Source organism: Babylonia areolata, chromosome 18, assembly GCF_041734735.1.
Source record: "Babylonia areolata isolate BAREFJ2019XMU chromosome 18, ASM4173473v1, whole genome shotgun sequence".
In the NCBI taxonomy this organism is placed as follows: Eukaryota; Metazoa; Mollusca; class Gastropoda; order Neogastropoda; family Buccinidae; genus Babylonia; species Babylonia areolata.
The window spans coordinates 38670083-38688645 of record NC_134893.1 but is presented as its reverse complement, the minus strand read 5'-3'; the positions used below and the strand labels follow the sequence as shown (position 1 = coordinate 38688645).

The 18563-nt window shown below is 40.9% G+C and overlaps 1 protein-coding gene across 4 annotated transcripts in view; it reads right to left on the bottom strand.

Annotated features, from left to right (window-relative positions):
- The window catches only part of LOC143292745 (3'-5' exoribonuclease HELZ2-like), a 99542-nt gene that overhangs the window by 62432 nt on the left and 18547 nt on the right, over positions 1-18563 (bottom strand). For all 4 annotated transcript variants that reach the window (XM_076603285.1, XM_076603288.1, XM_076603287.1 and 1 more), the window contains 10 exons: positions 14897-15100; positions 13145-13187; positions 11027-11295; positions 10507-10546; positions 8913-9036; positions 7698-7869; positions 6341-6497; positions 3643-3992; positions 2061-2685; positions 717-865 (listed from right to left, as the gene is read on the bottom strand). In XM_076603285.1, the coding sequence (XP_076459400.1) occupies positions 717-865; positions 2061-2685; positions 3643-3992; positions 6341-6497; positions 7698-7869; positions 8913-9036; positions 10507-10546; positions 11027-11295; positions 13145-13187; positions 14897-15100 (2133 nt within the window). The remainder of the gene's footprint in view (positions 1-716; positions 866-2060; positions 2686-3642; positions 3993-6340; positions 6498-7697; positions 7870-8912; positions 9037-10506; positions 10547-11026; positions 11296-13144; positions 13188-14896; positions 15101-18563) is intronic.

Below are 18563 nucleotides of genomic sequence, written 5' to 3'. Positions count from 1 at the left end.
AACCCAAAAAACAACTATGAACACAACTGTGGAAAGTACTGTCCCTAGGCAGAGACAGCAGCTTGAATTTCATGCACAAAAATCTGTTGTGACAGAAAATGATATAATGCAATACAACACAGTACAACACAACACAACATAAGAACGGAAAAATAAATGTTCACTGCATCATTATTAAAGCTACAGAGCAAGGTATTTGCTGGTGCAAGAATTTCCTCAAGTGCAGTACACACAACAGCACAACAACACTGGCTGTTTAACTCAAAGAAAAAGAAGTGCGTTTTGAATAAGACAGGCATCCGAAACTATGCCAGCTCTTGTGACAGTGTGACAGAGGACCAGTTTTTTTTTTATATGCTGTCGTGGTCTTTGAGACAAATGGTAAAGTTCAAGGAATTTTTAGTCTAGGATACAGACACACACATGATATGCAGACATACACACAACACACTCACATTAACAAACATGCATACACAAATACAATAAAGACATAAATAAACACCAAACACACTGGTATATGCACACACTCATGCACTCACATTTACAAACATGCATACACAAATACAATAAAAACATGAGCAAAAACCAAACACACTGGTATATCCACATACTCATGCACACACGCACACACACACACAAACACAAACGCACAAGGTCACACGTGTGCGCGCACATGTGCACACACACACACACACACACACACACACACAGCGTACCTGATCTTGACAAAAATGGAGGAACTTGCAGATTCTGAAGAATGCCCCTTTGTGTGTAAACTTGCGCTTATCAATGACAGTCAGCTCTCCAGACGTTGTATCAACATGGGCAAGAACCAAAGACTTGTCCCATTGGTGCTCCATCGTGCCTGCAACAACAAGGCACTGCCATAGAATGTTTACTTCCTGAATATTGTAACAACAACAACAATGATGATGATGGTGATGATGATGATGATGATAACAACAACAGACTCCATTCTTCTTACAAAAAATGAAAGAGGGAAAAAGAGGGACAGACAGACAGACAGAAAAACAAAGACAGAGAGAGAAAGCTTCAATTTCAAGGAAGGTATCAAAGCATGTGGGCTGATCCATATATGCTACAACACATCTGCTTGAAAAAAGAAGGGAGGAGAGGGGACAGCAGATGCCTGTGGAGACAGAGACAGAGACAGAGAAACAGAGAAACAGACAGACAATAATAGTGGATACTTATATAGCACACTATCCAGAAATCTGCTCTAGGCAATGACAGAATGAGAGAGCTACACAGAGAAAGAGAGACAGACAGACAAAGAGCCAAAATGGCACCTGGACAAAAACGTATTGTAATCAGAAAAACATCTGGACACATTGTAAATTATGTCAGCCAGAACACACATTACCAGCGACAGCTTTTCATGGGGAGGCCTTTTTTCAGAGCTGAACATTTATATTCACCTGAATTTATCCTGACCTAGATTCCAGAATGGGCTTCCAACCATCACTTAATTCACATCTCTGATGCGACAGTATCCAAAATCGCTGTTTTCATGTTGCTTTTGTACCCACAATTCACTCTCAAAATTTCATTTTGCCAGTTCAGAATTCTTTGGCATGTCTGCACTTAAGAGCCTAGGCCTGATATGTTTTTTTTGTTTTTTACCTTACACTGCAAGATCTTTCAGTAATCAACCTGTTCTAACCATAGAACAAAACAATAACAAAGCCAATAATCAAAATTTCACAGAAGATATGTATAATGCTTGTTTAATTGCAGCAATACTAAAAAAACATAATGATAGTTTTATGTATTGGATGTGCAACTCACTATATCAATTATCTAACCATCTGCAACAACAAAAAATAATTCAAGAAAATGTAGTTGAGTGACAACCCTGTAAGCTTCCAAAGTGAGGGTTGAAATACCTATTAATCAAAGATGCCACAATGACAAATCAAGACTTTAAATCAATCTGAAACAGGGAACCAGCCAAACAAGTCTGGGACTAGAAAAACAATTAACGCACCTCATGTCCCACACACACCCCCACCCACCCTTTTCCCCTTTTGCCATTTTACCGTTGCATGTATTATTGGGCCCAGCCTCACTGACGCGAGGAGGGCGGCCAAAGAAGCACTTCCGACACACATTGGTGAAGAAGCCCCCGTATTTCTTCAGCAGCTCAGCTGCCGAGAACCCGCGTGCCGACTCCGCTTTGCGGTTCTGCAGGATGAAGTCGGTGATGGAGAACTTGCCCCACTTCTCCATGCCCCACACGCGTTGTTCGGCCTCGTTGTGGGCAAAACTGCACTCAAACTCCCCGTAGCGACACAGTTTGGGGTTGTTGCTTGTGATGCTCTTACACATGATGTACTTCCCCGGAAAATCGCGATGGTTGGTGCGCTCCCGCACTCGCATCCAGGGAGAGCTGGGGGAGTTCCGGTTCTTCACGGCCAGGACGTTTTCATCGCAGACATGGTCAATGTGGTTATAGCTGTACCTGCCAGGTGAGTTTTCAAACTTGAAACATACAGGACATACAATCTTATAGTCATAATCTTTCAGAGAGTTGTGAAGACTGGCGAGGGAGGGGAGGTTTGAAGAAGCGGGTCTGCTGGGAGCTGTGGCTGCTGGCTTGGGCTGCTGCCATGAGGGCAGCTGGGGCGGAGGCTGATGAGGGTAGGAACTACTGGCCCAAGATGCCTGACAATCAGAAGAAAAAAACAAATCCACCAGATATCAAATTTTCTTAAAATCCAGAAGTGAACTCTGATATAAGTTCCACTCACACTAGCTAAAAACAGAGTGGAAGAGTGGACAGGAAAACATCCGTGGAGAGCTGGACTGTTGGTTACCATGGCCAAGAGGCCCAAATTTAAATGAAAAAGGTAGCTGTCCAACAGACACTGAAATTCCATGCCTTCAGTCTGTACTCAATACGAAGTCAAAACTAACAAGTAAAACCATCACCATTCATAAAATGAAAACTAACAAGCAAACACCACACCATACATGAAGTAAAAACTAACAAGCAAAAACTGTACCATACAAACTAACAAACAAAAAATTGTCAGTAATCACAATCCAATATGCAAACAGATTATCATCATAAAACCTTAACCACCAGTAAAGGTCACTCCAAAAGTTCTGAAAACGATTGGCTGGCCTTTCACATTCTGGGACAACTTCTCGCAATTAAGTTTCGACCCTGTGGTGGAAATGTGCTAAAAAATCAACAACTGCTTCTTTTTAGTCCTGTAATCTTCTATCAAGATAAAATTATCAATCGTTTTCATCAGTACTAAAATTACACATTAATGCACAAACACACACACACACGTTCTTAAGTTATATTTCATGTCACATTTGCATTTGTATGCAGTTAGTACATGTTCCCATACATGTAAACACATACACTGCACATTTTTTCCCAATCTAAAATCACTTCAGTGAAGAGACGTTAAATCAATGACCAACTAACATTCGCACTCACTCACACTCACTCACGCACACACACACACACATACACATGCACACACACAAGCACACACACACACACACACACACGCATGCACGCACACAAACACTCCTACTTGTGGCAGCACAGAGAAATGACAAAACACCAGAACATCATGTCAACAATCTCCACATCAATCTCACATTGCCTGGAGGTCTGGGAACAGCAGGACGCACAGGAGCCACAGAAACCGGAGGGATCAACACTACGTATGGCGATGCTGCTGGAGTAACAAGTGGCTGCGGTGGCACTGGCATTCTTTGGAAGGAAGGTGGTGGCTGGGAAGGGGGGGGCCTGGTGACAGAGACGGGGGCGGGGGGTCGTGGGGGGGGAGTCATCCGTTGGCTGGGGGAGGGTGGGCGTGGCGGCCGCTGCTCTATGGGTGCAGGGGAGGACAGACGCTGCCGAGACCCTGACTTGAAATTGAGGCCAGGGATTTGCTTTGGGACTGTCTTCTGTACAGCTTTATGTGCCGCCAGCTGCTCTGAATTGTCTGCCCACAGTCACAAAAAACATCTCCTGAATGTCACATGTTGAGAGCAATGGCAAGCAGAATACAATCACTTTTGAAGTATGTTAACAGTAATGATTATTCAATTCATACAGTGCCTTTCCATGGATGACATGTTCAGTTGTGCTGTACAGTGTAAAAACTGACTTGTGAAACATGCATTTCAATTATAAAATGAACTCTCAGATGCATTACCAAAACACAAACACCCAACCACTCAAACACTAATTTTTGTTCAAACACACAGAGTATCATCACATACAACATTCATCACACATATCATGTTACTACCAGTTCAGTTGGGATAATATTTAATCACTTCTGGACCAACCACTGTCTTCTATTCAAACTACAAAACAGGAAAGATACCAATAAATGTATATATATAAAAAAAAAAAGTAATAAAATCAAAAACAAGTGACACTACTGACAACAAACTATCCTTCCTGTGTAAAGGTTGGCATTGCTCTAGGACAAATTGTAACCAGGATATACAAAAATTTCCAAAGGGTGTTTTTCAAGTCATCAATCAAGCACCCCCCCCCCCCCCCCCGCCCCCCCCCAACCACCACCACCATCCCCACACTCCTCATTCATAAACTCCTTAACCCGGAGAGCGCGATGAGCCACGATCGTGGCTTTCCCGGTAAAGTGCGATGGGCCACGATCGTGGCTCTGTTTACATAAGGTCCGACACCGTACGGCTATACTCGGCAGCCTTCGTAAAACTGCCTCATTCTGGTGTTACTGCCTCCATGCTTGTGTTTGCACAAACTTTGACCGAGTTTATAAGTCCAGATCTTCGTATTTTTTGTAAACAATGAGTGACAATGAAGTTGACAAAGCTCAGGAAATGAGTGGCCTTGTCACCAGTGATGATTTGTTTGCTGACAGGGATTCTGGTGAAAACGGCTTTGTTATTTTGACACTTGGGCATGCTGGCTTGCTTGTTGTTCATTCAGTTTTGTGTCTCCAGCCACAAAAACTGGGGGGTGGGTGATGGGGGTGGGGAGGGGTGGTAAAGTGGTTTAGGCATGGGTCTATTGCAATTTCTTGACCAAATCAAGCTAGAAAACTGGAAATTATTTTGATTTAAAGCATTCTTGCTGCTTTTGAAAGCAACATGAGCTAAAAGAAAACATTTATTTCTGTTTTTGCCTGTGATTGCATAAAGTATCGTAGATGTGCGCGTGCGTGGTGTCGGTGGGCGTGTCTCAAACAAATAATACAATGCTTATATAATTTCATTGTTTCAGTTATATTCATATCATGATTCTGCAGCCAGAACATTTTCTGCACAGTTTAATGCCAATTTTGAGATTTTGACTCTGTAAAAGATGTGAAAATACCTATAAACATTGTGGTTGACTTTTTTGGAAAACAAGTGTGCAAAATTTGTTGTTTATATCTTGTGGAATATCTCCAACTACTTACAAGGTACAGCCTTTTTATTATTTTTATCTGATTCTTCATTCACTCTACTTTCCAAAAATGTATAGGTTTACCTATTTATTCTTACTGATAAGCATACAAATGCCCCAAATCAGAGCACAGGTAGCGGAGGCAAACTATCCCTTTGTTTTAAGCATGATTTCTGTATGTATGTTTTATTATATCCAGCACTTTGAGGGTTAAACTACATTGTATATACAACAGAAATCGGATCTCTTCTTGGCTAATAAATCATTATGAATCTGGCACCAAAACTGTCAATTCTAAAAGTAATGCATCCAAGATATAAAAAAGAATACCATACCTGCCTTTCTCCTGCTTATTTCTTTCTCTGTCTGACAGCCAGTATTCAGTGCAATACCAATGTACAGATCTACCAGTATATTCAGCCAAGGTTATGTGCTAATAATATTGATCAACCAGTATATTCAGCCACCGATATGTGTTAATCAACCAGTATATTCAGCCACTGTTATGTGTTGATCAACCAGTATATTCAGCCACTGTTATGTGTTGAAATAATTATATTCAACCAGTTATGTGATGATCAACCTAGTATATTCAGCCACTGTTATGTGTTAATCAGCCAGCATTTCCAGCAACTGTTATGTGTTAATATATTGACCAACCAGTATATTCAGCCACTTATATGATGATCAACCAGTATATTCAGCCACTTATGTGATGATCAACCAGTATATTCAGCCACTTGTGATGATCAACCAGTATATTCAGCCACTGTTATGTGTTGATCAACAAGTATATTCAGCCACTGTTATGTGTTGATCAACAAGTATATTCAGCCACTGTTATGTGTTGATCAACCACTGTTATCCAAGCACCAATTCCATTCCCAAATACCAAGACTACAAACTCACCAATGCCATTTCTATGAAGCTCATCCATGAATTTTGCATGAGAAAAGGTTCCTTCCCGTTCCTTGTACCAAAGGTTCTTTTCATTGTTATTATGTGGGAAAGTGCAGCGCTGTTCTCCTATCTTGCATGGCATGGCATTCACAAACTGCTGACACATCTGCAAAAGATCATACATTCATCAGGTCAACACGCATCAACTGTTGTATTGGCAGCTGGACCCTATCACTGCTGACAGGTTTTGCTATGCTGTATGCTGAGAAAATTTCCAGAGAAATGGAAAAAGACAATTGCTTGAGATCTTGGTTCAGTCATTTCTCCCAAACCACTGAAGATAGCAGTATAAAAAGTATTATATCAACTTGCTGTATGCCTACTAATAACACTCTCAGAAATAATCATCTAAATGCAATGAAACTTAAACACACAAACACTTGACTGTAACAAGCTCCAATCAATTTGTTCCCAACACACACATACAGACTCAGGGAGACAGAGACAGAGAAAGACAGAGATTGAGAGACAGAGACAGAGAAAGAGGAGTGCTCTCCCCCTTTCAGCCACTCTCACACATCTTCACACATTTCACCACCATCCCACGCTTAGAATGATTAAGGCAGTGAAACCTCCGTGCCCTGCAGACTGAATTACCATGTCAGTGACTGAATGTACACCACCTCACCACTATGATCTTTACTGGACTCTTTTTTTCTTTTAAAATGAATTAGCTTCTGCTCAAACGTTAGACCATAAACTCTTTCTTCTTTAGTGCTCCACATTTCATTTTCCCTTCCCCACACTTGTATGCCCTCATTATTTGTTCTGTTTCTGAAGCAATAAGGGGAACACCCCATCCTTATCTGTTACCAGGAAATGGGCAACTGAAACAGAAATTAAACTTGTATCACCCCTCTCTCTCTCTCTTGAAACCAGCACCATTCATAATTCATGATGGTGTAACATATCGAGATCAAACATGGAAAAAAAAAAAAAAAAAAAAAAAAATCACCATTTCCTCCATCCTTTAATCTCTTGCATTCACTCCAGCCTCAGCCAAACACTACGAAAAGTTTCTCCGAGAAATATGTGAATTCAAGAGGGTTAAGTCCCACCCTTCCACTTATTTTCACTCAACAACACTGTTTGCTGTCATACCCTACTTTTCTCAAGCATCAGTAGTCTTACACACTGGTGTAACCACTCCGTAAATCACACAATCAAATAAAAAGTGTAAGGAGATGGCAAACCCAAAGATATGGGCAAATGGAATGATAAACATACTTTTAAAATAATATACATAAAAACAAGAAATGATAATGAAGAATGAATGATGTCAAACCAACAAAACATTACAAGTTACCTTAAATTCCGAGAATCTATTGTTCAAAAGCGGTGGCATTGGTCGTATTTTGATCCAATTCAAGGACTGGTTGTCCTTACGCCGAATGACCAACACATCTTTGTCACATCTGTGCTCCAAGTTGGGAGTGAAGGTGTAGCCTTTGTAACCTTCACCGGTCTTGATAAAGCAACTGCAGCACACAATACACACAGAAAATGTTTTTTCTCCCAACTTTTCACAATAGGTACTAGTCCAAAGTAAATACATCTAACAGCTGTCAACAGGGAATACAATCAAATGAAATAAAATATCATCATTATTCAAAAGCTGATGAGCTGACCTGAGATTATCATGAATTCTCATCTATGATTTCATTTCAAATTCAAAATACCCCTATTGAAAAGAAATTTTTAGATGAGTATTTTTAGGAATTTCCTGACCCATTCTCACAGAAAGTTACAGAGACAGTTAAACCAAAATGAATCAGATCATATATTATGGACAAATAAATACAGGGTAATGTTAGAAAAACAAGATCTCTCTCCCTCTCTCTCTTTACACACACACACACACACATGCATACACACACACAGTTTGTTCTGAAAAGGCAACACATGATACCAATGGCACAACACCGATAATCTTTTGACGTTCTGCTCCTTCCTCAGTTGTGACACACAATGTCGAACACTGAAAGGGAGAGGACACTCACAAGCAGAGCTGGGTCAGAGTGACACACATGGGGCTGGGTCACAGCGACACTCAGAAGGAAGCTGGGTCAGAGTGACACATGGGGGCTGGGTCACAGCGACACTGAGAAGGAAGCTGGGTCAGAGTGATACACATAGGGGCTGGGTCACAGAGACACTGAGAAGGAAGCTGGGTCAGAGTGATACACATAGGGGCTGGGTCACAGAGACACTGAGAAGGATGCTGGGTCAGAGTGATACACATAGGGGCTGGGTCACAGAGACACTGAGAAGGATGCTTGGTCAGAGTGATACACATAGGGGCTGGGTCACAGTGACACTGAGAAGGAAGCTGGGACAGAGTGACACACATAGGGGCTGGGTCACAGTGACACTGAGAAGGAAGCTGGGACAGAGTGACACACATAGGGGCTGGGTCACAGAGACACTCAGAAGGAAGCTGGGTCAGAAAAATGACACAGGAAAGAAAACTGAGACGTATCAATACTGACAAAGGCAGTTTGTGTCATGGAGCAGTACTCACATTCTACAAGCCAGCCTAAACTGATAGGAGTCCTCCAGTGGCCAGGAGGTGTTGACAGGGGGCAGGCTTGGGTCTACAGCGTATTGTGATGTCGTCTTGGGCCTGGCACCCCCGTGACCCTGAGCTGGTGAAGACAAAACGGTGTTTGGTTTTCACACACCAGTGTTGTGGTCACTGCTTCTGCTTGTGTGCAAGTGTGCTTGTCTGTCCAGCTGGTCTGTGTGTTGTTCCGATCCATCTCCATTGTGAGTGTCGCTCCTACCCAGCTTGTGTTGCAGTGTGTGTGTGTGTGTGTGTGTGTGTGTGAGCGTGTGTCTTTGTAATTGACTGTCAGTACAACATTTGTAAATACGTCAATCTGTATAGTGGATATCAGGCACCATTACAGAACCAGTAAGGCACTGGACTTATGATCCAGTGGCCAGGATTCGATCCTCTGTTTCAACCTGGCATTGTGTCCTTGTGTAAAGGCACTTTACTCCAAGTCTCCGCACTCCACCCAGGTGTGAATGGGTACATGATTTGGTTGGGGAAGGTTAAAATGGCAGAAGGAGAGGATTGGGCCCCACCTTCCAATGCTGAGCCCTAGACACAGTGTATGGTGTGGTGGTCACATGGTTACAGACATGCCTGAGTTTGATCCCCGTCACACCAGGTGGGTTAAGGGTGGAGATTTTTCTTATCTCCCAGGTCAACATATGTGCAGACCTGTTCGAGCCTGATAAACCCCCTTTGTGCGTATATGCACGCAGAAGGTCAAATATGCACATTAAAGATCCTGTAATCCATGTCAGCGTTTGGTGGGTTACGGAAACAAGCTCATATCCAGCATGCAAACCCCCGAAAACAGAGTATGGCTATGTACATGGCAGACTAAATAAAGTAAAATTAATGGTCATACACAAGATATTACACGTCGGTGCAAGTGAAACCTGACTGAATGACACAGGAAAAAAACGATGAGCACCAAATGAGTGTCAGCTCTAACTAGATAGGCAGCCTGTTGTGCAAATGACTCTGTAAACCACTTAGAGCTTGGTTTCTGACCTCGGATAGGCACTATGTAAGTATCCATATCATCATCATATCCTGTGATCATTCTATTTTTTAGCAGATATGATGTAGTGTATATAGATCAATCTACAAGCTTTAACACCTCTGAAACTTAAACTGAGACAGAACAAGCCTTGGTACCCCTGAACCTTCAACATTTTCATTGTAGTGCACTACAATTGTTTAGTGCAGTGTGTTGTGTTATCCTGCTAAACTCAAACTGTTTGCTTTATGAATAATAGAACTGTTGACAATGATGAAGTTTCAATATAAACTTTGATGCAAGTTGGAAAAAAAAAGAAACGAGAACAAGTTGCAGTGTGGTTTATGCAATGGGGGCAGAGAAAATCTGTAATGCCCGTCAAAAGCATGAGAAAAATGGCACAAGAAAAAAATTCAATATAAAAACGTGAGTGTGTACTTTGTAGCACCTGCAAGTGTAATATGTAATATGTCTAAAAGCTGGTATATTCGATAATTGTTTAAAATCTGAACATACAGATAAAAATCAATATAAAAACGTGAGTATACTACAACTTACCCATAGAAAAATCATCCAGCCCCATTCCATTCGCCCGATTCTGTTTGGGAAAATCAACATAAAATATATGATGGTTGCAAAAGAATAAAATGGAAAAAAAAGTAAAGAAAGCAAGAAAACTATCTAGGACAAGAAACACAGATAAACATATAACTAAAAGGACTTTTCTTGTTTAAATAAATATCATTCTGTAAATGGTACATTAACTTCAAAGCTACTTTCTCCTCACTTGTACAGAAATCTGACATACCATTAAATCTGTTAAAGACAAATGTGTGTAATTATAATTGTTCCTTGCACAAAAAACAAACAAAAAAACCCCAGAACATAAGTGGAATTGCCTGCACTAAGATCATGCTTTAAAGTCGCTTGCACGACATATCCATGTGTCAGCTGACAATTTCAATTGAAACGATTGTAACCACAGTTTCATGGGTCTGCAGAAAACACACTCTCAGATACAACACACACGTACACACACACACAAACAACCCCCTCTCCCACACACACACACGCCTACCTTATAACCAGCATCACCGACTCTCTTAAACCCCAAATTTTGGTGCAGGACGTCCTTACTCTGGTCAGGCTCTGATGGATTAACCTGCACCACATTACTCCCTTTCCGGGCCGCCGGTCGCCCTCCTCTTGCTGCCGCCTGCCCCCTCCTCTTGACACTGGCATAGTTGCTGGCAAACTGGGTGTCCTCGCTCAGGTTACTGGAGTCCGAGTCAACATCAGAGTCGGAGGAATCCCGAGAGCGACTTACCACAGGCGTGGGATTCTTTGCTGAAAAGAAATCAACGAACTTGATTTATGTTGGGTGTGTAAAAATTTCCACGCTTACTGACTTAGGTTGCGTGTTTACAGTGTCAACAACACACTCACACACTCTTACATACATACTGCAACTGATTTAGAAACTAGGGGGGGGGGGGGGGGGGGGGGGCGGAGTGCATGACTTTTGCTAATATTGGCAGTTCTGGCTTTACTGCTTTTTTTTTTTTTTTTAAAGTGTGAGAGAAGACGTGAGAGAGAAATACAACCACATTCACATTCCAACCGATTTATGAGAATACTTTAACACAGATCCATTCATATCTGACCACTTATGAGTATACTTGTAACATTGTAGCTCATAGTCACAGTTCAGCCGACTACACAGGGCCATATCAGGACTGATAGTAGTAACATAACACTAAGCTAGAATGAATAACTCTCATTCGACTATCCCTTCTGAAATGGTTTGTTCACATGCTATGTCGTCACAAGATGCTTTTGCAATTAATTTCTAATCACACTGATATCAATCTTAATAAACCATCAGTCAAATTACAAGAATACTGCTAACATGCTAGTGTGTGCTGATTAACCCTTTCGCTGCCAGGAAAATAAGATTTAAGTGAAATCTATTTGCCAGGGTTTTTTTCACAAAAAACGGGTATAAATTTTCAAAAAATTCTGTGTTCTTTGTTATTGGAGAAAGACCCTTAAAAGTATATATTTTCTGAAAGGGAAATGCATAAAGAATACAAAACACATGATGTTTTCCCATTTTATATATTTTTAGTTACATGCGGTTGTTTTGAAATCAGTGTTTTGTTTTTGTCACATTTTCAACTTGTTCATTACAACATTCGTCAGGTAATTCGCACTAAAATATCATATTTTCTGGACAAATGGATATCTGCACACACAAAATCATACTAGAACAGCCACAATGTAAAAAAAAAACTGAAAAAGAAATAGATACATAATGCATTGTAACTTCTGCAAGTGATAATATGGATGTGAGGCCACGCCCCCTCAGTCTCCACCCCCCTCCTCTTCACCCCTCTCACACGGTCACTTTATCCAGTTCTCATCAGACCGCGTTGGCTGAGTGCCAAGAAAATAGCTCAAACTGTGTCCTGCTAAAAATTCGGTGACTTCTGTTGTCTGCTAGAGCTGAACAGCCGTGATCACTCACTGACAGTCGTATCTTGGCCACTCTCTTGATCGCTCCCTTTATTTTCTATCAAATCGTCCTATAAATGTTCACAACTGTCTACTCCTTCGAATTTATGCTTCAATTCTTTCTGAGCATCAGCTAAAGAAAGTAATCTTGGTTGATTTAGTTCACCACGATAGCATGTCTTGAGCACAGAGTCAGTCCGACATTTTGTTGAGCGAGCGAGGAGAGGAGGCAGGCAAAGGCTGCGGCCAGTAACCCAACCAAAACGTTCAAATGAAGGACTGCCTTATAACGCAGATGGTGTTTCTAGCTATGAATAGAATCTAGAAAGATTCCCCAAGCTAAAGCTACCTGCATTTTTGTCAACGAACTGAATGCAAAGCAGGGAAAGTCAGAATATTTCGATGACGAGTTATCTTGTCATTGTGGCAGCGAAGCGTACATGCTTTCCATGATGAGTTATCTCGTCATATAGGCAGCCTAGGGGTTAAACAAAGGAAACCACACATGCCTTTTGAATAAGATGTATATCCTCACAGACCCATCTACAAACCCACCATATAACCCACCCCTTCCATTCCTGAATATAACACACATCAGCACATGCACACACAGAGAGTAACACACACACACACACACACACACACACACACACAAACACACACACACACACACACAACCTGCCTTTCTTTTTGTTTGGCATCTTTTTTAGGGCAGCTTTCCTTTGCTGGAAAGAAAAACAACAACCTTGAATTAAAACATGGGCTTGGAATATACCACCAACAAAAAATTATTGGAGACAAAAAAATGCAACTTGTTTTTGATACACAAAAAGTGCTATCACCATTATTTTGTATCATGTTATCAAGCAGCTCAGACCATTGACTCGAGCCTGCTCACAAATGAATAAATTGTAAATAAATATAGCATAAAAAATCCACTTAAGAACAACTGAGAAACCCTTCCATAAACAATATTTTTTGCTGCAATGCCAATGCCCAAAATGATATGATCTTACTGAATACAAAGCTTTATACTGTACTGCATTCTTTTTTGTCACAAGTTTTCTGTGTGTGAAAAATTTGGGCTGCTATCCCTGGTGAGAGTGCAGCACCAATCATATTTCCCCCCATTTTTCTGTCAGCAAGAAATGTATTTCTTTCACTAAGAAAGTGATTTTTTTCTATAAAACTTTGCCAAAGACAACCCTTTTATTGCTTTGGATTCTTTTTTGTGTGCTAAGTCAATGCTGCAGACAGGCCCTCAGTTTACTGTCTAATCCAAACAACTAGCCGCTCAGACCATCACCAAAGGTGTAGTGGAAGTGGGAGTAAAAATCCTGGTCCCAGTGAGTTATTGTGTTGTGTTAGCGCATAGCGTTCTGTGGCCCTTGTTCCTTGGCAGTGTTTTCCCTCCAGTGTGGGTACACATGCACTGACGCATGTATCATGACACATCAGATCAGCTGCTTCCTGTGCCTGATATGGTTTCCACTTGAAGACCCATCCCATTGCCTTTTCCTTCATGTGCATGTGGGAGAAGTGGGATGGGGTGTGTATGTGTGTGTGTGTTGGAGCATCTGTGTGCATGTGTGTGTGTGTTGGTGGGGTGGGGGTGGGGGGGTAAGCGTAGTTGGGTGTGTGTGCATGAGTGTGTGTGTGTGTGTGTGTGTGTGTGTGTGTGTAATTGTGCTTATATGTGTTTGACTGTGCACGTACAGATGTTATTGTGCATATGGATGTTTGAGTATGTACATTTCTGGATTACTTACATGTCTCAACATTTGTGCTTGTGTGTGTGTGTGTGTGTGTGTGCGCGCAGGCATGCAACCATTCACATACACATGTGTGCATGCACACATTTTCATCTTTTTGTACAAGTGCATTAATCTGACAAAAACATTAGCTGTTTCATTTGCGTAGTTCAAGATCAACATATTTCTAATTTTGAAAAAATCACAGTAAATCAAAAGTGCAAAACAGTAAAACAATAGACAATATAGAAAATGAAAAAAACATCCACTCAACTTTCACATGGGCACTCAAAGAAGAAAAAAGATCTCTCCATCTCTCTCTCTCTCTCTCTCTCTATATATATATCTTACAGGATATATATTTATGTCTTACAAGATGGCCTCAAAAGAATAAGTTAAATTTTAACCTTATAATACCACCCCATCATCAACTGAATCAGTTATTCTCAGCCCCGTTGATAAATACCCCACCCCCCTCCTCCTCCTCAACTGAATCAGTTAATCTCAGCCCCGTTAATAAACACCACCCCTCACCAACTGAATCAGTTAATATCAGCCCTGTAATACCACCCCTCACCAACTGAATCAGTTAATCTCAGCCCTGAATCAGTTAATCTCAGCCCTGTAACACCACCCCTCACAAACAAAAGAGGTTCATATCAGCTTTCAAGTACGTCTCTTACCTTTTCTGTCTTCAAGGCATTGGTTTCAGCCAGCCATTCCTCACTGGGGGCGGCACTGACAACAGGAGGGCCAGGTGTGGAGGTGGGGGTCTGTTCAGTGCCGGTGCCTGTGCTGGTGCCACCTGGTTCAGCTTTTGGAGCTTTTGTTGTGTGTGTGCTTCCCCGTAACGCCTCCTCTGCCTTCGTCACGTATTCTTTGAAGACCTGGAACATGTGAATAATAACATACAGTGCTTGATTTTTTTTTCTTTTTCTTTTTTTTTATGGGGGGGTGGGTGGGGGGTGGGTTAGTTTTTGTTTTATTTTTCTAACGTTTGTGTGTGTGTGTGTGTGTGCGTGTGTGTGTGTTGGTGGGTGTGTCCTGAAATTAGTAAATAAAACATATCATAATACACTTGTTTTTCTGTTTTGTTTCTTTTTGTTTGTGTATTTGTTTTATTCTAGTGTGGGTTTTTGTGTTTTTGTTGGTGTTTTTTTGTGTTGTTTTTTTTGTTGTTGTTTGTTTTGTTTTGTTTTTTGTATTTTGTTTGGTTGGGTTGTTTTTTGTTATTTTTTGGGGAGGTAAAAAAATCATAAACCATGCATGTATATCATCATGATATAGTAGTTTGTTTTTGTTTGCTTGCTACTCAAGGAGGTGTCACAGCATTCCAACAAATTCACACTCGCAACACCACATCTACAAAGCACACACCTCACCATCAGTGTAACCCAACGGGCTTAGTCCGGCCTTGAGGAAAATAAAAAATGAAAATAAAAAAATGGGAAGATATTTGCTGATTTTGTTGCAGTCACTTCAAGGCATCATCACTCTGATAACACTGTTCCCCTCCCTCACCCTGCTCAGGCTTAACCTGTCACTGCCAACAGACTTTAGCAGATATACACATCAGGATCACACACACACACACACACACACACACACACACACACACACACACACACACACACACAAACACCTGCACGCATATATGCATATTATGTCCTGGGTGCATGCAATATTTCTGCAGAAATTTGTATGCATCCTGTATCAATCTTCATTCAGATACACACAAATACATGCATGTAATCTGTAAATTCACACAAAAGGATAGAGAAAGGGTAATAAAATCTGTGACTCACAGAAAGGTATACATTAAAAAATAAAAAAAAGAATAATAAAAATACATGACTTTTTCTACTCTCCCATGTCAGTCTATGTCCATTCCCTTTGTGTGTACATACACATGCAGAAGATCAAAAACCCATGATGAAGATCCCCCAGTCCATGTCTGTGTTTGATGGTGGGTCAAGGTAACACAAACATACCTAGCACTGTATATCTCCCCAAACACAGTATGGCTGCACATATGGTTGGGTAAAAACAGTCATAAAAGCCAACTCAAAGATCTATGAGCGAATGTGGGAGTTGCAGCCCATGAACGCACAACTGGGGGCAGGGTGGGGAGGGAGGGGGGGTTAGGGGTTGAGGGACACTACTTAATTGTGCTGTACCCTTCAGGTCAACCCTGGAGCTGGTGGTGGTGGTGGTGGTATCAGATATTTTTAGAACACTGCACTGGTAACATATGTAAAGAAGACCTCATTACAGGCAGTGCAGAGATTGCCAATCTCTGATATATAATATATCAAGCGATGAGTGTACGCCTGGAGCTATCTCTCTCTCTCACACACACACACACACACACAAATATATGATAACAACTAACAAGACTGTGGCCACTGCCAACACCTTGCTCATGACACAAAGCCCATTACCACAATGACAATTAACACAGATTCATCAACAGAAAAAGAAAGAAAAGAAAGAAAGAAAAACAAACAAAGAAACAGGTTTTGAAACAAAGAAAATAACTCACCAAGCACAAAAGGGCAATAGGTTTTAAATCGTTCCACCCACTTTCTTAACACATCTGGCTCAATAATCCATCACCAACTGAGCTACCCATCACACACACACACACACACACACACACAACAACAAAAAACAAACAAACAAAAAAACAAACAAACAAAAAAACAAACAAACCTGCCTTCCTTTTCGTTTGGCATCACATGTCCGACATTCTTTTCGTTTGGCATCACATGTCCGACATTCTTTTTGTTTGGTATCACATACACATACACCGGAAACATACACACACACTACAAACATACCACAAACACACACACACACACACCATGTGTACATGCACACATACCACGTATGCGCACGCGCACACACACACACATACATATGCCATGCATTAACACACACACACACACACACACACACACACACACACACACACACACTGTGGTAAACCATAAAGATCCTTTAGTTCAGTCAAGAAATTTGCAAAGTGGAATAACATGGAGACTGGATTAAATAATTATCCAGTTTTTGATTCCCCAAAAAATTTTTCTTCTTTTTTTCCCCCCCTTTTTTTTTTTCATTACCACTGGCCAAGATCCATCGATCAGTTCCATTACTTCAGAAATACAGTTGCACAAATATAACCGATGACTCAAGGACTGAAGACAACAATGGACACACAGAATAATCACCACCACAAAACATGTATATCACAGTCATCTGCTGTATTAGTCACCAGTATAGGACAAGATAAAAAAAGAATAACTTCATTACCACAAATTAGAGAAATTTAGCCTGGTGTTATATTACAGCACAGACAAGTAGCCAATATGGAAAAATGGTTGGAATAAACAGATATTAAATAACATAATGAAGACCAGAATATAAAAGCATTGTAGACATTGTTCTACTCATTCACTTGACACTATGTAGGTCTGTGTACATCTTGCATGTAAAAACAGAAAGACTTAATGGAATAGAATAGAATAGTATAGAACATATTTTTATTTCCAAGTGTACTGGGGTCACAAGGAATATTGGGGAGGGGGGGAGGAGGGGGGGAGAGATAGTACATAAAAGGTACAAACATAAATCAAAAATCATACACAAACACAGATACAGTAGAATTTAGGACACATACATGTGTATATCAATATGAGAACTTGTGCACACACACACACACACACACACACACACACACACAAACACACACATTTAAACATAAGCTACATATCACATGTGGATGGGGCTGATGACTAGATCTTCAGGTAAGTGGTTGTTGGTTGCACAACTCTCTGTAATCATACTGGATTTGTTCGAAAGACAAGGCATTGCATGCTTTGGGGGGAAAGCTATTGGCAAAGCAATTGGTTTTCGTCTTTATATTCTGTACCAACGACCAGAGGGAAGCATCTCAAAAATCCCAAAAGCTGGATGTGATTCATCCTGGCTGATTGATTTTGCTTTTTTGAGTAGCCACTTATAATATATGTTGTCTAGAGAAGGTAGATCAGCCCCGGTAATCTCGGTGGCAGTTTTTACGATTCTGTTCAGGGCTGTGACTTCTGCCTTAAAAATGTTTTGGTACCAAACAGTAATAGCAAAGGTTAACACACTTTCAATAACTGCTCTGTAGAAATCAACCATGATTTCTTTTCTAATTCCGAACTTTTTGAGGCGCCGAAGAAAATACAGGTGCTGTTGTGCTTTCTTAACAATGTTTTCTGATTTTTCTCCCATTTCAAATTGTTGGGAATAATCAGTTCAAGAAATTTAAATTCGCTGATGATCTCTACTTGCTTGTCTTTAACA